The following is a 23,911-nucleotide window of genomic DNA, read 5'->3' as shown; positions in this document are numbered from 1 at the left end:
CTGCAAATATTTGTGATTTTAACGAGTTAAGTTAAAATTTAAACTTTACACACTTAAAAATTATGAGTGTACCTATATATTTTTAAAATTGTTTTACTGCGATATGAGCAACATGCAAGAAGCCTCGTATTAGATCTTCAAGCATTTTGCTCCCAAACGAAAATGTATCGTATTTGTGTTAACTTTTACTCTTATTAATTATTACGTACCTATTTAAAAGTTATCCTAATAATGAAATTATTAATAATACTAACATGGTAAACTACTTTTAGTAGACATCCGTGATTTATTAGAAATAATAATATTATAGATTCAAACATTTTTAAAAATGTCCAGTATTTCAAGAAACTGCGTAATAAATAATAGTACCTGGACATTATACACTGATTTTAAGAAATACTCAATACTGATCCAATGATAGAACACAATATAAATTTAAAATATATTAATTTTGCCGTTCAATTATAAGAAGTTGAATATGGTTTATATTCAACCCAACGCTGATTGAATATAGTTTGTAGGTATCGAGATTTCATAATCATTACAAAAAGTAATGACGTTTAGATGAGGTAGCCCTGTATGATTAATGCACATAACTACATAAGCGATTTGCCAATGTATTATATATGACTTATTACATTATATTTTATGACCATGCATAATAAATTATAAAAAATAATAAATAACAATCGAAAACTCTGATACTCGAAACTCTATACAATACAAGTAACTAACACACGAATCATTGAGCAGAGTGCATAATTTGCAGTATATTCATAGTTTTAAGGACGTTATATGTAAATTTTGTGATAAAACCCGCATCTGAACGAACTGGGCCTAAGAGAGGTACCTATTCGCATTGTATAATTATATTGAACGCATTGTTATTGTAGGACATCGGACGGATCGAAAACAAAAAAATAATAAAATCCATCAATACCTACTACCTGCTGCACAAAACATTTTAAATGGATATTTTTCGCGATTTCGTTGTTTTTGCTTTACTATTGTTGTACATCATTGTAAAACATAGTTATACGAAAACACATATTTGGAATTCGAGAGGTAAGTTTATTATACCAATTTTATTGTAACTATAACGTGACTCAAAATCGTAATTAACACACAAGTTGTGTAAAATTGAGTTAACTATTCCTACGGACCAGAAATTGGTCTTTCAATTATAGGAATTTTCTATGATAGAAGTAATTGAGTTTTTTTTATAGATTTTTATTTCATATGGAAATATTAAATATAATATAGTTAATAAATCAATACATTTTCATAGTTATTTTAAAACATTTGATTTGAATGCTTAGGTATTTAAGAATATTTATGAATCTTATATTAACTTAGAGTTTTACAAAAGAATGTAGATAAAAAAAAAATGCACTGTATAACAAAACTGTAAAGAAAATTGATATTTTGTGAAATATAATAATCAACAAATAATAATATTTACAAACTATTTTTTTTAAATTTTTAGTATATAAGTACAAAACTTGTTTAATAATGTTTTGATTGGAAATTATTAATGGAGTGAAGGAAATTTATTTCTGTTGCTTAAATATAAGCTATATAAACTATATTTTTTTCAACATGTTCATGGTTTCATGTCACATCACTATTTCGCAAAACTATAAAAAAGACTTTTCAAGTTTCATACGACAACTATCTTAATTTATTGAAAATTAATTGTTACTTTATAAATGTAATATTTGGATTTCAAATGTTCTGGAATATTTTTAAATATAACCACTATTTTATATACAGATGTCAACAAAACTTGTGTGAACGTTAAGTGCTATTGTAATTTTTAGTAATGATTTATAATAAATTTAAAATTAAACTAATCAATTTTAAAATATTTGAATCGTACAAAATAAAAAAAAAATCAGGTTGCATAGTAGTTTATTAAGACATTTTTAATAGATATACTTAATTTATTATAAAATTTATAAAATTTATAAAATTAAATAAAATTATAAATGAATAATGTTATATGATCACATATAAAGTGTTAAAAGGAACAAATTAATTTTTTTATTATTTGCTATTTATTGAACTCCAATTTATCACTTATTTTTAAGTAGGTTTGGCTATATTTAGTGTTATATTATGCGTAAAATTAATAAATAATAAAATTTAACAACATATAATAAAAAATGTATTGTACAGAATAGCTAATATTAAGTTTTCAAAATTTTAATTTATAAATATAGAGCATTGTGAAGACGACATTGCAGCAATACATTATACATAAATTTAACATTTATAAAATTAATATTTAGTTAATTATTTAATATGAGAAACAATCGCGAATGATTATAGTAAAAGTTAATAGTATTTATAAAGATTATTTACTACACTTCCTATACTTACTTTTCATGTAATTTAAGAAACAGATTAAAAATCTTCTAACTAATAAGACAGAAAACTATTTAAAATGATTACCTCTCATAACTTTGTAACTGATCACAGTGATTTGTCAGATAAATAGTACCATTAAAACTTAATCACATTTATTAGTTACAAGCATCAAAGAACATCGGATTTTACAGGAAAAAATAATAGGACAAATAAAGAGAAAATTATATATTACTGAAAAATATTTAATTGACATATTTTATATTATTAAAATAAAATGATGATCCATAATAATAATATTTATTTATTCATTCATTATTTTTTTTTGTACATGAAATATTATTGTTCATATATCATTATTTAAAATCAAATTTTATTATGCCATGCTTAGACAGTTTGATGATGCAATGACTAATGATGGTCTTCTTAAATTTGGCAGAACTAATGCACAACTATTACAAACACTAATTGAAAATAACCAAAAAATTTGTTGGAGGCTTGTTGGATACTGTTACACTACTCTTCGATTTTGTTAGATTTAATTTTTGACAGTTGAGCTTCTTAAGTCTTACGCTGCCAGGTATATTCCAACAGCACATTATAATTTTAGCAATTTGTTCCTGAAAAAAATCGAGGAGTACTATAACAATGATTAACAAAACGAGTTTAAAAAAGCTGTGTATTTAGCAGAACAAACTCCTAAAAAATTCTTTACACATCTATTAAAGGTGTAGTTTGAATTTGTTTATTTAGTCGATGCATTAATGTTTGTGCCAGTATGTCGACGTGTATAATACAATTTACCTGACCTTACCTATTCTAAAATTATGCAAAGCATTCGTATTTTATACTTGTAAGTATAATCTCGTAAAAATATACATAAAAACATCAAGTACCTATCTGCAATTCGACTATTAGTTATTAGTTTATGACATACAAACTAAATGGACTATCGATGTCTATTCTTTTCAGTGGCTGATGATAATCTCTGCGTTAAACATTGTTAGATATTCAAATTGAACAATACACATAGAGTCTTATAGCTAAGACATTAAAACAGACAGTAATTTTTAAAACAGTTTTCTTATAATAATTATATGACTCTGCGCACGACAGCAAAGCTCAGAAGGAAAAACATCTGTGTTTATCTAAATTCTTGAGTTTGATAAATTAGCCCAACAGACAACAGTTTACTCCTTGAATACGGTTAATATCATGATATGAGGACCTCGTAAAAATCGCTACTAAACGGAATTCTACGAGTCGCTGTAACAAATTAATAAAGGAACCGCGAAGTTGTATAGACTCTTCTGTTCTCTGACGATACCCTATTCATTACAACCGTTATTTACGGTCCGCTTATAACGAAAATGCATTATTTCTCGACTTCTCGTGCGCTATTGTACGATTCTTGTGAATTACGTTTTCCAATATTGATGGTTAACACACACCATGCGTATAACGGGTCAGCCGTTAAAATTATTTTCCGTAAGAAATGTAATCCACACAAAACGATACAGTTGTCAAATAATATTATGTTAAATGGATTAAAGTAAAGATTTGACCTAATTACATGGCACATAATATAAATTGTGTCTGTGTATCTAAGCAGCAGTAAGTGTCTTGATAGGACGTGGAATTAATTAGTTATGCTCTAAAATGTAAAAGCCAACTTAACGTATGAATAATGCTGATATATGTATCCCGTTTACCAAAATATGCTTTTAAAAATATAGCTTAATTATTATGTAATTATATGATTTTAAAGCCAAATGTTAATGGGCGATTTATTCCTAAAATACCCATTATTAACATAATGTTTAAAATATAAAATAGTGAAACAAAAATACTAATGTACCTACCTATACTTCGCCTGCATGGCTATAATATAACCTACGTAGTAAGTATAATCACTATCAGAAAAAAACAAAATGAAAAATGAACTATTAAATATTAATTATGTTTCCCGTTAGACAGCTGCACGTTTTACTTTTCTTCAATTTGAACAACTATTATATGTCTTACATTTTCCGTGGAAATATCAACGTATTTTAAGTTCATTTACTAACTATACCTATCTAATTTTAAAACAAAAGTCCAAAATACAACGTACATTAAAACCGGACGAAATCCTAAGACATGCCACTCTATATATAATCGTACTACGCGTACAGGATCATTAGAGCATTTTGATATAATTAAGATATATAATTTTTTGACCCACCAATGAAGAGGCGCAAAAGCATATAAATATCTGCCCTAGTTGTGTCTAACGGAGTGTGCACGATTTATATACCGTTCCGCGATAGAACGTCCCAAATACATAAAATGTTTATTATGTACGGAATGATACAATAATAATAATAATAATAATGCACTCTGACGGTATTCGTATTATATCGCATTTACCCGTTGAGATTTGCGCACAGGTTTATTTTTATTTTTTCGAAATTATCGCTATAATAATGTTAGCCATCACGGATAGGAAGATGAGTTGGTATAGGTAGAAAGGTAGGTAAAAATACGTGTAACGTATGCTGTACTTATAACTAAACCGGAACGGTTTTTACGCAGTAAAATATTTTATATATCTATACACCTCACGCAGCATTGCAGTTAGACCCATATAATATTATTATGTTTTACCGTCGTTGGAGAATATGATTTTACGCCGTGGTCGTATCGAATCTCTAGATTCCAATAATAACGGTCATCATAATATAATACTACTACCGTAGTGAGCAATGCTCCTGTAGCTCTAAGTTAAGATGCGAAACGTGTCTAGCCGTTGATTTTATATTATTTAATTCGTATGTATCATATTATAATTATTTATATTATTATATTGTACAGATTCCACTTTGATATGCACGCGCTATTTATGCGTAAAATAATTAATCAAAATAAAATAATTCAAAATGAAAATTCGTATTTCAAATTGTATTGCAATCTTTAATTGTTCAATAAAAAAAAATTTAAATAAAAAAAAAATATGAATATTGATTTTATTTATTTAATTTAGGCTTTTTTTCTCTCTCTGGTTAACTTTTTTTGTTCTAAATTTTAATATTTAGTTATCTATATAAGTATGTGATAGTTCGTTGTTTTTTAAAAAGCTGTATGGAAAATGTATGATACTTATTTTTTATTATTACCATAATATAACTTTCAAAATATGTTTTACTTCTACAGAAGAAATTTTGTCAATTCACTTTGTTTAGTGTCTGATCATATAAAAGAGTATGAAATAAAAATATTAAATATGATCATAAAGTATATTATTATAAATTTTAATCTTATTCTATTAAAGAGTCTGAGTCTGAGTTAATTATTTTATTTATGGCATTTTTAGATTACATAACTTATGTTAAAATTACGTTTAAAATAGTAAATAAGTTATTTTAATATAATACTTACAATATATTAAAGTAACGAAAAAAAATATCTGGTATTTTTACAATTATGTATAATTTGTTAAGAATTATTTTTATTGTAGTCAGTATATAAGTCATAAATTAAAAAATAAATATTGTGTAAGTGAGTATGTATTCTAAATAACCAGTATACGGTTCCGGTTGACAATTACATCCTAAACACCGGGTAATTAATTTATAATATTAATTAAATTTTAGTTTAATTTATGGCTTTAATTATTGAGAAATGAATTTTTAGTTGTGTAATCAAATTATTAACACTGCAGTTGGTAATATGCAATACTATGAAATCGCCACCCAATATGAAACCTTATTTAAACGAACCATATTTAGAACCAATGCTTATTTAAAATATTTTTATTAATATTCAAATTCAAATAATCAAACTGTATCACTATATAATTACTTGATAATTTATTTATTATTTAGGTTATATTATTATAATTTTATATTAATCATAAGTATAAAAACAATTAACTAATGTTTTAAATCTTTTTGGTTACTTTACAGTTTTTATTTTATTTTTATTGAACTTTTTAGGCGATAGATTTAACATAAAATGTAGGTATTAGACTGGTTTTTTTTTTAAATTAGAATTTTATCTCTTCCAAACTCCAATACAAAATATTAATTGATAATTATACATTATTGATGTGATTCAATAAACATAATATTTTTCTATTGACCTTTGTTTAGTTTAGGGCGTTTAAAACTCTTTTTGTGTAACAATTAGGTTATAAATAAATAAAAATATATTAGGAACTTATCAACCTATCATTAATAATATTAATGATCAATAATTTTTGAATGATAAAATAAATTACTTGAAAAACATTTAAAACAATACGAGAGATGTATGTTTAAAAACAAAAACATAAAATACTTAGGTATTCAACTTGCACTTTAATAACGGTTAACAAACTAATATTGTAATATAAGAGCAGATTAATTACAAAACTTAAACTTTCTAACAGGACAAATACCAAATAAGTATTAAATATTATTATTTATATACCTTTCCAGTTTTAGTTTAACAGGTCAACCACTGAAGGTGTTTGGCTGTACATAAATTATTATTTTATGGCCACAGAATTTATGTGTGACAAGTTCACAAATTACGTTTTGATGCCTTAAAAGGGCAATGAGGACGTTTCCAAACGATTATGGCTGTAACTCGCGAATGTATACTGATGTGGCTATGTGGTGTATTCCAAATTAAAGGGTTAAACGAGTAAAGCCACGAATTAGCTTAGAGTTCAAGTGTTTCTTGCAAGAAGATGTCATTTTCAGTAATAAGATTAAGAGCAAGCCAATGGAAGAGGGAGAGTAATCTCAGTTCTAAACTAAAAGTTATTGCGAGTGGTTGGTAATTGAGCTACATTTTTCTACCTGCTTCGAATAAAATATTTATTTTTTTTAAATTTACTACCCAGTTATTGGGCTTTAAATAACATGTGTGCTATTTTACACATGTATGTGTTAAAGGGTACCTATAATTGGAAATTGGGCTAATAAAAATCAATAACAGATAAATTTAATAAAATGCATTTTTCTCCAAAAATAAATATAAAATATTAAAGCGAATTTTTAATATATAGTCAAGTAGTTATTAATTAATAAGTCAATAATTACTTTTTTTTTAAATTATGTCATATAAATTTTACAAATTTACATCTGGTCAGCTCTGTTGCCGGTAGAGTTGTTTCTCCTTCCTCGTATTTCTTTATTCCATACATTATAAAAATGTATGTAATATGATTAAATATAATTCATTTGATCACATTACGTCCATTCAGTCCAGTGTACCTACTTATGCTTCTAATTTGAATAAAAATTTCTGTTTTTACTTCCAATTGAAAGGTTGGAAAGACTCAGTGGCATATATTTTGTAGTACAAGTTTTAGTTTCAAAATTTAATGTTCGTATTTAGGAGAAATATCATCATAAATATAAGGATCAAAAATAGTATCGGAAAATTTTAAATATATCAGTGACCGGTCCGACTACCGGATTCAATAATAAAAACTTTTATAAATGTAAAATTTTAGTTGTTCATTTACCGTTTTCTTTTTTAAAAGCAGCCCTTTTTCACCGGATTATCGTACTTGACAATACAATATTAGGTAGTTATTATAAATTGTAAAAAAAAGTTATAGTTCCTACTCTTCACTTGGATTGAATTATATAAAAAATATTCACCATAAACCAGAGAAAAAATAAGTTGAATATTTTATTTAAAGTTATACCTTTTAAATATTACAATAATCATAGTTCATACTTTCATAGACTGTGTTGGTGAAAGGGAGTACTCAAAATGTTATTCAAATAACTGAGTGGTCAACAATTTAAGTATTACCTAGTAACGTTCGGAGTGGTTTAAGTGTTTAACTACGACACACCGGGTCACATGAATTGTGACTCATGGGTCAGGCGGGTGGGCGCTCATGGGGAATAAACACTGGGTATAATGAAAGTGGAAATTCTAACTAAAATTAATTAAACAAGATTGTACAAAATTGTAAAGACGTGACATAATTAAATTATACCTAAATATGATTCATCAGTATAAAAAGTTTGAACATTGTAATGTGCATTGACAGCAGCCGCTCCACCCTGTACTATAGAAAGTGTACTTATACCTATCTAAACATCGTATGACGTCTTTACATGACATAATACATAATATCTTGTACCTTTTAATCATTATTATTGCGATACTCTCGGTAAATAATGTAACCAAATTAATTAATTTTAAAGTTTAAGTCTCGTGGGGTTTCTTATATAAATATAATATGCCAGAATCCAAGCTACATATTGTAGGTCCTTTTTAGGCTGCATCTCAGTTGGATCTCGAATTAAAAATTGCTATGCTATATGTCAGTTGGATCCAGGATGTTTTTTAGATACTACACTAGTTGGGTCCCTATTTTTTTTTATTTTTTTTTTTGTGAGTACTATACTGTAATAACATTTTCCTTCCAATGTTAACAGATTTAGGACTGTCTATGATCTATTTAGAACTAAGGTATTGTTTTTTTACGGTTTATTTTCTCCATTAAAAATATAAATAATTAGAATTTTACTTATTATGATGTAATAAAAATGTAGGTACCTACTATATCAAGAAAAAATGAATAAAAATTATAAAAATTAAAAATTATAAAAATAGCATTGAATTTTCTATTTATATTTAAAAAATACAATTTGAGACGTTTTCAGTGAAATCATAAACTATGGAAATATTATTTTTATTTTATTTTGGTGGTGTGTGGGTTGTGGGGGGGGGGTAGTGGCTGCAGTTCCCCTCAGACCTCAACTTGGCTACGCCACTGGTATATATGTACACTAGAAAAATTAGGACACTTACATTTTTAAACTTGTTTTATTATAGGTAAGCCTCAATGAGCATATCTTATTGAAATCAAAACAATCTAAACAATTTATTTTAACTGTATTTTATTATTTATTATATCAAATAATTAATTAATGTCCATACATTTTCTAGTTACAGGCAAAAGCACAGACCATAAGTGGTATGATATTTATTATGATGCGATAACAAGTAAAAAGATACCGATAGTTCAACGGTTTGGTGATCGACAAGATGAACCAAGTACTGCACGATTTGGAAGTATACCATGTTCATGCCAAGATTTGACATGTGGTTGTTGTGCACAGTTCAACGTACGATTTTTCAAATACAATAAAAAAGGTTTCTTTTAATAATTAATTAACATTTTTATTTTTATTTTATATACCATGAATACGAATAGCGAGAGCGAGGTTACATATTAATTAAATGTTCGAAAGAATCATAATGTTGGAATGTTATACATGTTTTCAAATACAGATGATAATATTATAAATGTATTTATTTAATTAGGTACTGTGTTTAAAACTTTAAAAGTGAACATTTGTCTTCATTATCCAGTATGCTACCTACTATGTAACTTAAAAACTATAATATAATATATTATGCACCAACACGTTGTACCTACAAACTATCAATCAGCGTAATAATATGAAAAATGCAATTAAAATAGTTCTACCTTTGTATAAACGTGTACACATTAAAAATTATATTTGTACATGTTACACCATTACATATTAAATATTTTTTATGTATGATAATTGACGTAAATAAATTAAAACTGAAATAAATAAGTATATACATTAAACAAGTCATTGCATAAAAATACACTATTGAAGTACAAATTCATATACGCGTACTGCTGAGACCTGAGAAATTTCATAAAATGTTCAGAACCATCTGACATTTTTACTGTATGTGCGTTATACTTGCGACTGTATTTATGACTTCTTTAATACTCACCCGAGTATTTCACTTCACTAAAATATAAATAATGATACTACATTTTATCTTTTATTTCCTATGACAAAAAAACATTGAGTCTTTTCATTTTAGTAGTTTTATAATATTCTAACCACCATAATTATGATTTATTACCAAACATTTATCATTTAAATTATAATATATACTTAGGTAGGTATATCTTATTATTTTATAGCCGGCTTGTTTTATATCATGATATAAAATTATACATTCAATTAATACGATTCCGTTTTTATTTTCACATTATGATACAAGACAACTCAATATACATTTTCGTATCCATTTAAAATATTATTTAAATCAACAATAAATACGTACAACCAACAATCATTCAACCATGCGTAAGTCAATCAAATAAGAATAATGCGAAATTGTTGTTAACATATTTTATAATCAAACATTCTGAAAACAATCAAAAGTATTAATACAATTAAAACCCGATTATATAGCCAAATGATTTACGATTATATCAGTATCACACTTTGATATATTATATTGCTTAATAATATGTCCCATAAGACAAAACAAAATTACAAACAGACTGTAATTTATTGTGTACCTACTAACAACTCTGAGGCATAAAACAATATTCAATTTAAAACACAATACAGAGCTTGAACGTTGAAGTAGTTATTAACACCGTTTATACACTTTACAGAATACATTATAAAAGTCGTAATTAAAAATAAATATAATTATTACAACGTCAATATTAATCAGTTCATGTCCACAGTCAAACCAAATAATTTTGTTTAATTGACCGTGATGGAACGTTTAAAGTGTACGTGACATGATTATCGATATTTATTATTACCGGTCATTGACGGTTGACCAAGTTTGACAACTAGAAGAATGGAGAAAGTTTGGTCAACAATTTCGAAGAAAATTATATTGCTGACAAGTACACATAGTTTTATTTTCTTACATTCTGAAATTTGAAGTATTCCATTTTGATCATATATTTTTTCAATTTAGTCCCACAACATAAATTTATCATCTAATAATATTTTTTATAAATAATACATAATTTGTATGTACTTCAATGAAAACATAAGGTTAGGTATGCATGCCATACAGAGTAAAATAATTAGGTAATACAAAAATAAAACTATTTCTATAAGAATCTACTACAATAACATAATTTGTTCCATTTCAAAAATATCATCATAATTTTTTTTTTTACACAAATTTGCCCTCGGCGACATACGAGTTACAATTTTGGGTTTCATTGGATTGTTATTCACATCAAAAAATTTATTATTTATACAATGTTTATATTTTATATTGCAGTTCTGTCTCTGTGATTAACTTGAAAAATATCATCATTATTATCTTATGATATTTGTACTATTAAACTAAAATGTATGACATTAATGACATAACACAGTAGGTATATCACATCAATACATTGTTTTATGCAGATACAATGCAGATACAATGCACATAATAATATACATTATAAGTTGGTTATCAGAGTAAATATGTCTTATATGTTATATAACGCAAAAATAACTTAAGTAGATATATTATATCAATTTTTAAAAATATCTTTACCGATTTTATTATAATATTAAAAACAAGTTAAATAAATCTAATTTTTCTTAAAACTATTATATAATATTAAATAAATTCTAGACTTAATTTTGTCAATAAAATAAACATAAATTTCTCTCTCTCTCTCTCTCTCGGATACAAATAATTAAACATTTAATACGAATTACTCTCATAGAAATTATTAATTTCAAAACCAGCATAAAATCTTGTTATTAAAAAATAAAAACGAAAATGTTTCTTAAATTATGAAATATGACCACAATTAACGTACATTCATAAATCAAATTTATAGGTTTTTTTTTTTTATACTAATATTATTTCATAAGGTGTTTGTTTAGATAATATTATTATAATTCATAATAATTCAAAAATCCTAAACTTTTTTAAAAATTTAATTAAAATCGTGTTAAATTTGGAAATTACATAGTAATCTAGTGAAGTCAATGGACAATGAGTAATAACATGAGTAATTCCATTACACGTCTCTTGTCAGCAATGGAAGAATAACTGTTAGTTTTTGTTTTACAAATTACAATGTTAACTATTATGAGAGTGAAATATGTATGTATAATATATCCTACAGCAGGGTTTTCGGTAAGATTGTAATTTAAAAAAATAAATAAAGGCCAACCAACTGCCGTATAGCTCGCAGGCAAACAAGGATACTAATTGAATGTGACAGCGGGATGAAGAAATATCGTCCTTGTAATCTCAGTTTTATTAACTTCGTACATGGTCTCGTACTTAACGCGTAGTAAACCATGGTACATTTTATGTTTTGCTCCCTAAAATACACGTAAAGCCTGGAGTTAATATAACCTAGCGCTCAGTAAATTAGAGACGCCAAAAATCAGATCAATATTAAATACCAACGCACTAGTTTGTTTTTTATTCGTAGGATGTATGAATTTCACTTACGATCCTCAAGACTTTGCAGTCACGGGAAGCATGTTTATGGACGATGAATCATTGTACGAGTACAAGATATCCGGTATGTATTATTTACTAAATATTATATTAATCGCACTCTTGTATAATAGAATTATTACTCCAAGTCTCCAAATGGTTCTATAGCACCTTCATTATCAATATGTTAAAAATGCTTTCTATCATGATTATATTATACCTTTCAACAACAGTTTCAATTATTTGTATCAAAAGTCAAAGATTCCAATTGTCAAATTTAACAATGAATACAGATTTCCGGAGATGATCATTGAGATAATTTTGACTAGGAACATGTACAGGCATTCAAGCTGCGGCTTGAAAATTGAATTAACGTACACATTCGTTATACTTCAACAAATAACAATAGAAAAATTCAAGCAACTTGAACTCAAATTAAACTGCGTTGCACAAAGTACCTATGCTTACAAATTCGATACCGTATTGTTTAAGGTAGGTAATTAAAAGGAATGGCTGTGGGTGAGTTGCGGCCTGACTTGTCGTTTCCGGTGTTGAAAACCGGTGAATTCCAGCCCGATAATATTTTAAGTATAGGTTAGTTGCGGCCCTACAATATTTTAGCGGTAGGTGAGTTGCGGCCCTGTTTCTGCCATGCCCGGGTGAGAGGCGGCGGCTTCTCTTTCCAAACAACATGAACTGCCCGGAAAGCGATGCCGCCCATGACTGGGATTCGAACCGGCGACGGTGCGCGTCGCAACCGACGCCTAAATCCACCCGGCCACTACACCCCCTAAAAATATTATTAATATATGAATGCTTTTATTTTTTTTATTTTTTTGTCTTTATTATCATAATATATTACAACAATACTTTTATTTTTAACATTTTGATTATTATATACTTTATTTTTATAACACGAAAAAATATTATTACGTAATTTTTTAATGTTTATATACTATATGTATATTATAGTCATATAGTTTAAATACATTATTATATGGCCGCAACTCGTACGTCATTTAGGGATTGGGCCGCAACTCACCAACACTGAAAGGAATGAACCTTTAAAATTTGAACATTTTGTACCTGAATCGTGGACATCTCTTCCATCATCAATTATTTTTGATTTAGTAAGGCATCATTCCACGACACTTTTTGATGAAGACTCTCCCCTCCCACCCAAAAAAACAGGTTATAACTATTTATAATAGTATTAATAGTAGGTATTATAGTATTTATTATTTAATATGAAATTGTTATTTTTTTTTTTTTGCTTGCTATCCAATCTTATCTGAATACAAATTAAAAGTCCAAATATTTTCATAAATATAATAAATTATAAATGTATATTTTTTTATCATTTTCTTCTTGAAGCGATACAAATTTCTATAAAAAATAGTAGAGTAAATTAAAGTTTGGTGTCGTTATCTTTTATAATTCAATATAAAATACAAAATAATCTATAAATTATGTTTAATTTAAATCTGAAGGGTTCTATCATTGGATGACCTCCCTTATCCTGTCATGCTGTCATTATATTATATTGTTTCATTGTACATATTATCATATTTATTTATTGTGTTTTTGTTAATAGATTGTAAATTTTCTAAACTAAAGTTTAAAACAAGTATTATACCTGATGCATAATATTATCTATATTTTAAACAGTTTAAATTATTATTTTAAAAAAAATGAAGTAAATTTATAATTTTAAAAGTTTTCTTAATAAAATATAATTAATAATTAATAAAAATATTTAGATTTCTGTCTTTAGACTGCAAAATTAGACATTAGACAAACAATAATATTTTCATATTAAATAATAAATAATATAACATTTTAATACATATAATATAATAGACATTCAAAAATAGATATGGAGGAAAATGTTCGAATCAAAAAATATAACTGGGGAAGATGTTCAACTATACTGAAAACAGTCAAAGGGAATATTCATTTACCTTTTTACCTAACATAATAATAAAACATTAAATATCTTTACTTTAATTTTCTTCTTTTTTTAGAATACTTTTAACAATTCTACCAAATAGTTCAAACATGAATATTAATTGTAATATGAATACTTTTGAATACTATTGGCCGTGTTTATGCCGGCCAGCCACCCGGCGTGGTCTATGAGCGCAATTTCCACAGAGAACCAAATTATTTATGTGAATTTATTTGATAACATTTTTATGAGTTTCAATCTGTAACATATAGTTAACGTAAGATGACTATTGCAAATTAATAAGGAATAGACAATAAATTACTATCAAAATATAAATTCATCTATAAAGATAAACTTCGTAAAATTTGCCCCCATGGGTCAATTATTTTTATCATGGTACTTAGTGACAATTTAGTAAAATTCAAGGTTAAATTATTAATGGTATTTTTAGAATGAAAATGATAAAAGTTTTATTAGTTTTTTAAAAATATATTTAAATGTATTATTATAATATATTATTGAATATTGATAAATCTATATTTATTTACTAATTAATAAGTCAATAAAATTTTCTATTTCTCTTAAAACTTCATTTATTTAGGTCATTAATATATTATATTATATTTGGTAATCCTAATAATTATGTTAGATACGATTTCTGTTTAATAATTTTGTTTTAGAAATAATAAACCATCACATTGTACGGTGTTTACATAGTAATTTATTGTCCTGATAAAAAGTAGTAGAGTATTAAAATCTCTACCACAAGCCATAAACTATAATTACAGTGTTCGAATTGGTGGCAATACGATGGACTGAGTAGACGGTAACCAATTTTCGCAGATGTTGGCATACCCCTAATTTTTTTTTCAATTAAACCGCATGATAATATGTTTTCTTTTTTGTACTTGTCGTCCATCTTCAAATGCACAAGATACCAGGTATACCTTACGAAATGTCATCTTAATTCATTAATAATAGTGATTTATTTAAAAAAAAAATATCCGTTCAAGTAGCTGATTTATCGAAATGCCTCGGTAACATTGCTAATGACTGTGGTTTTAATTATAGTTTCATAATTTTATATATATTTCAATTTCACTATAAATATATAAGACGAAAATGGTTTTAGGATCTCCTGACTGAATAAAACCCATTCACAACTTCAAGAAGTCACATCGCTGGATGGACTCTTCACTCAAATCATCAGTCCCTCTTATTTTATTTTTATTTTATTTTATTTGATTCTTATAATATTTTTCTCCTTACAGCACTTATACTTATTGTAAAACATTATATTCACAGATCGTATTATAAAAAAAATATATACAAAAAAAAAAAAAAAAAACTATAAATATAAAATTAATCTATCTATGATTCCACTCATGAATTAAGGTAGTAATATCTTAATTAATAATTTGTATATAAATAAGCAATATAAAAATAGATAGAGAGTACTCGCGTTATATTCAGGAACTTATATAAATTTAATTTAATTAATTAAAAGTACCCAATAATAATATTTTTTAAATGTTTAACTGTTAAGTTCGGTAGCGTTCGCGGTACAGCTAGACATAGGCGTGCGTAGGGGGGATGCCGGATATGCCATGGCATTCCCTGCGATCTGCGGAGTCAGCTTGTTTTTTTTTTTTACATTTTTATAAACAGAAATCAGATTAGAAGTTTTTGACAGTTCAGGCTACGTATTTTATTTATTTTTTTTAAATTTTTATCAAGTACATTTCCATTGATAATAGAAGTTGGGATAATCCCGAATCCGACGATATCACCGCGACCCGGTGATTGGCATCCCCTGCGAAAAAAGTCTGCGCACGCCTATGCAGCTAGATACAAAAAATGACGGAGATATGTATTTTAAGTCTACTACTTTTATCTTCTATTCTATTAAGTAACAATTAGGTACTGGCAAAAAATATGACTAATATGAGTCACGCCTAATGATTCACATAGTGTATCATACTTGTTATTATTATTTATTCATACGCGTGTATAATATACAAGATATTTAGAAACTACTCATTAAATATTCATTATTATGTAATACAATAATAATTATAATCGTTAAGTACCTATTCGTATAATGTATCAACTTCAGTTTTAAAATATTCTTTTATTACTGTTATCGTAATTCATAGATTGACCATAGTAGAACAACTGAAAATGCATTTTTGATATTTCTATCAAATTTATTTACACGGTATGCATTGAAATTTATATACACAGTTATGTCTATAGTTTCATACAATCGTATTCTGTTTCAAAATTGATTGTGCATAGATCGAAGTCGCATAGCATCAATCATTAATAGTTTAGAGCAAGAAAATCGGGTGAAATCGGGTAAATTCTACCGATTTACAGGTAGTCGATTTTAGGGTTGAATTTATGACTTGTAAATTCCACCGATACGTATTTTTGACCTGTAAACACGTAAAATCCACCAATGGTAAAATCCACAGATTATTTTTAGACTTTTAGTATAACTATACACATCAACTTTCGACTGACTTATCTAAACTTCAACTTAAGGACCGCAGATGATATGATATCATATACTCATATACTAACTACTCTCATAGTAACTAGTGATCAAAATTGATTATTATATCTTTTATTTTAATATTGGATAAAAAAAGACATTGGTATCTAAATATAATAATATATATGTATATATAAGTATATAACTGATGATATGTATATAAATTATGTAGGAACGTTACGTATTACCTATGTAATGTTAATTATTATTAACAATTATAATTTTTTCCTATTTGATTATCATATGATTTTTTTTTAATTATTGTATCTAAATACAATAAATATATTATATAATAAATCTGTACCCACATAAATGGTGTAATCTTAGTCAATCAAATTGGATTTTGAAACTTTTACGTAAAAAAAAAAACGTACCAGTGGAATTTGCAATTTTTGTTCAAGTAAAATAAATGTACAGGTGGAATTTACCTATATTAAAAAAGGTTTAAAAAGGTTGCAATCAGTGGAATTTACATGCGCTCAAAAAATCAAACTAGTATTTTATTATTTTTATTCATTGATTATAACAAATAGTAGTGTTAGTTATCAATGGTTATACACTTAGGTATTCTATCTATAATTGAATGATGTTCAGATATTCTATTAGGTATATTATAATACAATTATCGTCATTAACGCCGTGATTAATTTCAATTTCGTTGAAACGTGCATGTATTATTTGGTGGGTTATTGACCTACGCGGACGTACCCTGGTCTACGCTATAATGATCGTATAGCTGGTACACTTCAGGTGCCTACACACCTGACAATAATATTATGTGTCTTCACTAACTCTTATTATTCGTTTTGCTCGTAGCTAAAAACCCACCGCCGGCATGTTTACGAGTTCCCGTGCCGTACTTACCGTCGATGGACATGTGCATGAAAATGTTCGATATCTACACGCCCGGAAGAAACTTACACGCTTGCGTCAATTTCCTCACTCGCATCGAACACGCCGAAGTGCTTGTGTTGGAATTCGATTGTTTCGTGATCGGCCGTGACGGCGTGAACATGCACAAGTACAACACCACCACATCCACGACCGCCACTGACGCCGCCACTGACGCCGCTGACGACGATACTACCACTTCTACTACCACCACAGTGCAGACATACGACACTACGGCGCCCGACCTGCACATCACTGTCACGGAAGTGATCGCGCACCGATTGCGGTAAAACGGGACTGTCGAAAACATCGTGACAACTTTTGAATACATATATATATTTTTTTTTTTTTTTGCAATTTATTGGTTTTTATTTATACTCATAACAACGAAAACACAATCGGTGCAATGCGATATTATGAGCTACAGGAAATAATAATCAAAAAAAAAAAAGCACAAATACGTATAACCGACGTAAGACACTCGAAACGCAAATAAACATATTATGGTAAAATAAACATATTATATTTTTTCACGACAATATGATTTCATCGAATAATAAATTAATAAATTATATAGTGTATATTATATTATTTACAACTTAACAATAAATGAAACGTGTGTAATCCACGCCATTCGTGAGCAGTGGCCTCTACACTTTCTTCATGAAATGTATCGTCGACTCGTCGTCATCCGACGAGGACAGCCTCATCCTTCTGTGGGTCCTGCCTCGCCTGTCGTTGGGCACGATGGCCACCGGCATGCGCTGCTTGAAACGTCTGCTGTAGCCGTCTTCGTCGTCGTCGTCGTCGTCGTCGTCGTAGTCCTTGGCGACCGGCACGCTACCGACCGTCGTGCTCGCGGCCGCTGACACTGCAGCCACTTCGGTGGTCGCTAGTCTGTCGACTGACTTTGTCGTGGCCGCCGTAGAGTTCTTGTCGGAATCCGACATTCCCACGGCACTCGCGGCCGTTTCGATGATGTCCGACACGATGTCGCCGTCGTCCTCGTCCTCGTCCTCATCGTCGTCGTCCTCGTAGTCCTTGTTCTTGTTCGTCGCAGGCGTGGGTACGGTCTCTACGCGGTCGGTCGGGTTGTCGTCAAGCGGCGTGACGGCAGTCGGTCTTACTTCAGCGACGACTTCGGAAGACGACGACACCGGATCTTGAACGACGCTCACCGTGTACGAGGTGGACGTCACTGATTCGGCGCTCGTTTGTTTCTCGCTCGTCACCTGTTGGCTTGTCAGTTGTTGTGGTGCGGTTATTTTTGATTTTACCGTAACCGCGACGGGTTTTGCCGTCGTCGGTTTAACGCTGGTCTCTGTGTCGTCTTCCTCGGCCCCGCCACCACCGAACAGGCTGTCCAGGAAATCGGTGCTCAGCGCACTGAAACCAGTATAATCACCGGTCGATTCCACGTCGTTTTCGGCGTCCTCGTCCACCGCGTCGTCTTCCTCCTCTTCCTCGTCATCACTGCCACCGAGTCCATAATCGTCGTCGTCCTCGTCGTCGTCATCGTCTTCGTCGTCCTCGTCCTCCCCTTGTAATGTCTGCGACGCTGGCAATGGTTGAGCTGGTTCAACTTTCATCCCTTGTGGTCCAAATCGGAAACATGACACCCTCAATGCGGCTTCGACGTCATCGAGAGCTCTAAGCTCAAGTCCCAAACACGCTTTGAACTGATCCCCGTCTCTTGAGATACCATACACCCGACCACAGAATTTCGATATACCACCGGGGAGAGACATACACACGGGTTTTGGTTTCTTCCCGGATATGGTCGTATTTCGTAAAACCCTGTCCCCAAAGCTCATCGTCACCATCATCTGATCACCTTTCAAATATTTCAATGATGCGCAACCTATTATATACATAGAATGACGCATTTAGTAAAAATGTACAGTTTCATACAAAATCATAATATATAATATATAACTCATAATATTACGGTTATTGTAGAATTTAACTTCAATTTGGATTTATATTGGAAAATGGAAGAATAAAATAAACATTAATACTATGATAAACTTTTTTGTAGGATTGCTTTAAAATTTATACATATAAATTACTAATTGTATGATCATCATTTTCATTTTTGATGACACAATTTATTATTTTAAATCTATTAAATATGAACATTTTAGTTTTGTTTTTCATTTTTATAATTTCACAATTAGGTATTAAAAATTAATTAATTTATTTGTAATAGCTAGTTAACACATTTTGACAATAGAGTATGTAATTATTTTATAATTTCCCATATAACAAATTAATAAAATATAATTAGATTAACTATTCTTATTTTAACGAAAGAAAAATGTACCTACTATTACTAGATCTCTACTAATATAGTTCTTATACGTCACTAAAAGTTAGTTTTATCATAGAATTTTTTGAATTAATTATTTTTAAATATATTTACCTGGCCCTTTAATGGGAACTACTGGCAATGAAAAATCTCTGCAACAATTACACATAAGATTGGAACAAGCACAGTATCGATTGGGAGGAGCTGCTTGAGGAGTAGCTTGTCTAGCTCGACCCATTGCTTTTAAATGATCTTTAACATTATTTAGTCCAATATTCCACACGTCTTTATTTTCTGGGACTAAATAATAAAAAAAATTCATAATCCGTTGCTGAGAATAAATTTACAATGTCCGAGACTTACCTACTCTACCGTAGGCCGCAAAAGCTATGATCAAAAAGATCAACAACAATTCGAATACGACTGATAGTCGCATTTTTATATAATTCACTGACCAATAGAAAAACAACTGTAACAAAACAAAAAATGTAAGTATCGTATAATGCATAGGTGTAAAATCCAAATGTCTAACTTTCTTTTGACTAAAATATAATAACAGTTGGTTAGAAAATGGTGAAAGGTTCATGTGTATCATTAGAATTCCGAACTGACCTTGTCCTTAAAAAGAGAAATTCTCTTTCCGTCACCCAGAACGAGTTTTTCACCTCAGTATTATACCGTAAAAAACATTTTAATAATAGTTATTATTATCAATAATCACTTAACTATGCGTGTAATTTCAATACCATTGTATAGATTAGTCTTACACTCAACAGAGAAATTTACATTTTATATTAAATTAAATTGGGATATATATATATGTCATTCAAAAAACAATCAAAATTAATTCTTACATAAAAAATTGAAAATGTTATAATTAATGATACGATTAAGATTGCATTTTATTGAATTCGATTTTTTCCAACTGTACATTAAAATAAGTTCAATATTTTTGTTAATTTTTAATTTTTCTGATAACCGTATTCCTTCGCTGATATAGATAAAAAATCCTTTTTGTTTTGCTAGTACACGCCCCTCATAGAATATATTTTGATTTTGTACTATTATAAATATTAATTCTCTAAGTATTAAATTAATATTAATACAAAAAAGTGAAATAATATTTTTTATTTATGTTCTTTTATCCAACAAATTGAATAACATTTTTTAAATTGTTTATAAACGAAGCTTACTATTTGTATACAAATATACAAATTTACAATCAAACTTTGTATCTTATTATTGTAATGTATAGTTGTATACGATATACATACGATGTAGGTACTATAAAATAATATAAATATCCAATACTGGTTTTAAAAGGCTTTAGGTGCTGAATAAAATTAAAAAAGAAATACATCAATTTTAAACTCAAAACTTTTAAACAAAACATAAATATTTGCATTCGTCAATTACTCCTTTATCAGTAATGACAGTTGTTAAATTCAAATTTCAATATACCCGCGACGTACATTTCGTCACACTTTATTTTTCGACCTACAACGGTACCTATAAATGTAGTTTATTCTATTAAGAATAGTTCATAGAATCCCATATTTTTAAGGTAAGTGTTATCATTATGTAAGCAAATATGTAGTAAACAAATATTTTAATTTCAACATTATTGCATAGATACTTAGAATGTTTTGGAAACTAAGTTAATCTTGTATCGACAGAATCCGCTCTATAAGGCTTGAAATAAATACACGATCTGATGCTTAAATATGTATATTCTATATATTATATTGATCTACTAAATATTCTTAAAATATGACGCATTATTTCAAAATGTTAATAAGTTATTTTATTTTCAGCCATCATAGTCAACCTGTCTTTTTTAAACCATTGAAAAGTTACTTAATCTATATTTTTTTTAAATGTGAATAATGTTTAAAAAAAAACTTACAATAACTCTATTCAGTAACCTTACATTATTCAATAGACGCGTTCAATGTTCACAAACATAAAATATCTAAAACGTATAAAGACCCTTGGTTTTCTTTTCAAAAAATACAAATACAAAAAAGAAACCCGAAAGATTATCTGAAAGGCACTCCCGTAAAATTATGAATCACGTATTCACGTTGAACTTTCTAAAGCCCACTATCGTTGGTGGTCGCTCACTCTCTTTTTGAGAAAACGTAACCCGCTAGTTTCCTGGAGGCGTAAAGCCTGAAGTTACTTGCGAAGTCCAAATAAAAATTAAAAAATAAATATTCTTATGATAATGATAATAATAATAATAATAATAATAATAATAATAATAATCAAAGCAAGAATTAAAAAAAACACGTACCTTTGGTACTATATTCCGGCGAAGAAACACGTCTAGTAAGCTACACGCTGGATGAAAAACCGCCTTAAACTCGTCTCTCGTGGTAGGAACTAAACTGTGACGGGTCCGGTGGAATTACCACGGCCGCCGTTCTTGTTCCGGGCTAACAACCGGGTCAGGTATGTGTGTCAGCGCGGAGACGAGATAATGTTCCCCACTAAAAAACCCACTCTCGTTCCGGGACGATTTTCCTTTCGCGCACGTTTAACACTACCTATACACGACTTCAACGGCGGCACCGCTGACCGTTTTACGTGCCGCTTGGAAGCTCATCGAGGCTCGACTACCCTTTTGGAATATAATAAATGGAAAAATAAATGCCGTCGACTACGAGTGATGCACAAACAAATTGATAATACTGTTTTACGAAGAACTAGTCGTCGATATTTTTATTCCTGACGCCGTCGACTATTCAACGCGTCCTCCCACCTCTATCCCACCACAATACACATACACAGACGCGCGCGCATGAAATCTTGTGTAGAGTAACCGACATAGGTACAACAGGTAATTAAAGGATTGATGTGAACGCATCAACTATTTTTTTTTGCGATCGAATTAAATAAGAAGCCAAGACGAGTTATCACACCGTGGTTAAAGCCTCCACTACACAAACGTCTAGGTCCTTACCATAGAAGTGGTATCGTATTGTATAAATAAAACATTTACGTTATCATGAATACACATGTTTGGGTAATAGATTACATTTTAAGGGGGTGGGGAATAATATCTTCGTATTCAAAATTAGGTAAGTACCTTTAATAATTCCAAAAATAATAATAAATAAAATTACTATTTATTATTATTATTTTAATTTTGAGAGCTCTGAATATTTTTGGAATGCTGAATCCTCCTCCTCCGCCCAAGTACCGCCTATGCACGTATACCACGTGGGCTCTGCGGGCCGAATTATTAGAAAAGCATCATGAAACTATATTATCCTTTTCAACAAACACGCGTTCTCTTCATAAAAATAAATCTTTATTTTTAAAAATCTAATATTTTCAAACAGGAAAGTGCAATTTAATAATAATTACAATATAATATGCAGGTTATCGTAAATATTTTTATGGCGATGGTGTATAAAGGTATTTAGTTATATAGGTGCATTTATATTTTTGAGGAGCACATTAGTTTGCCAGCCACAGCGCACGACCTCAGCTGCTACCAAAGTCTGCGCACGCCTATGACTGAATAATATTATTTTGGGTAATATCATAATAGGCGTATAAAGATCTTGCCGTGGCTATATAATAA

General features: G+C 29.0%; 2 protein-coding genes across 3 annotated transcripts; one reads left to right on the top strand and one right to left on the bottom strand.

The window, feature by feature from the left end:
- Positions 1-799: 799 nt before the first annotated feature.
- Positions 800-18,585, top strand: LOC107165185 (uncharacterized). Of its 2 annotated transcripts, XM_015513307.2 has the most exons (4): positions 809-1,065; positions 9,307-9,513; positions 12,608-12,700; positions 17,937-18,585. In XM_015513307.2, the coding sequence occupies exons 1-4, from the start codon at positions 969-971 to the stop codon at positions 18,299-18,301; spliced, it is 762 nt and encodes a 253-aa protein (XP_015368793.1). In that variant the 5' UTR covers positions 809-968; the 3' UTR covers positions 18,302-18,585. The 2 variants fall into 2 exon arrangements, with proteins under 2 accessions (XP_089075467.1, XP_015368793.1); XM_089219341.1 differs by lacking the exon at positions 12,608-12,700 and having other exon boundaries at positions 800-1,065.
- On the bottom strand, positions 18,513-23,000 carry LOC107165184 (uncharacterized). Its single transcript, XM_015513306.2, has 4 exons — positions 22,616-23,000; positions 20,683-20,788; positions 20,434-20,619; positions 18,513-19,872 (listed from the first exon to the last, which is right to left on the bottom strand). The coding sequence occupies exons 2-4, from the start codon at positions 20,753-20,755 to the stop codon at positions 18,662-18,664; spliced, it is 1,470 nt and encodes a 489-aa protein (XP_015368792.1). The 5' UTR covers positions 20,756-20,788; positions 22,616-23,000; the 3' UTR covers positions 18,513-18,661.
- Positions 23,001-23,911: the final 911 nt, after the last annotated feature.

Source organism: Diuraphis noxia, unplaced genomic scaffold, assembly GCF_037042655.1.
Source record: "Diuraphis noxia isolate RWA-SAM2 unplaced genomic scaffold, SU_Dnox_SAM2 contig0002, whole genome shotgun sequence".
NCBI lineage: Eukaryota > Metazoa > Arthropoda > Insecta > Hemiptera > Aphididae > Diuraphis > Diuraphis noxia.
The sequence above is the reverse complement of the archived record's forward strand: the minus strand, read 5'-3'. Positions and strand labels throughout refer to the sequence as shown.

Coding starts and splice junctions, on each gene's coding strand:
- LOC107165185 (XM_015513307.2), top strand. CDS start 969: ATGGATATTTTTCGCGATTTCGTTGTTTTTGCTTTACTATTGTTGTAC. Junction 1,066..9,306: donor ACATATTTGGAATTCGAGAG/GTAAGTTTATTA, acceptor TACATTTTCTAG/TTACAGGCAAAAGCACAGAC. Junction 9,514..12,607: donor TTTCAAATACAATAAAAAAG/GTTTCTTTTAAT, acceptor TTTTATTCGTAG/GATGTATGAATTTCACTTAC.
- LOC107165184 (XM_015513306.2), bottom strand. CDS start 20,755: ATGCGACTATCAGTCGTATTCGAATTGTTGTTGATCTTTTTGATCATA. Junction 20,620..20,682: donor TGCGGCCTACGGTAGAGTAG/GTAAGTCTCGGA, acceptor TTTATTATTTAG/TCCCAGAAAATAAAGACGTG. Junction 19,873..20,433: donor AGTTCCCATTAAAGGGCCAG/GTAAATATATTT, acceptor TGTATATAATAG/GTTGCGCATCATTGAAATAT.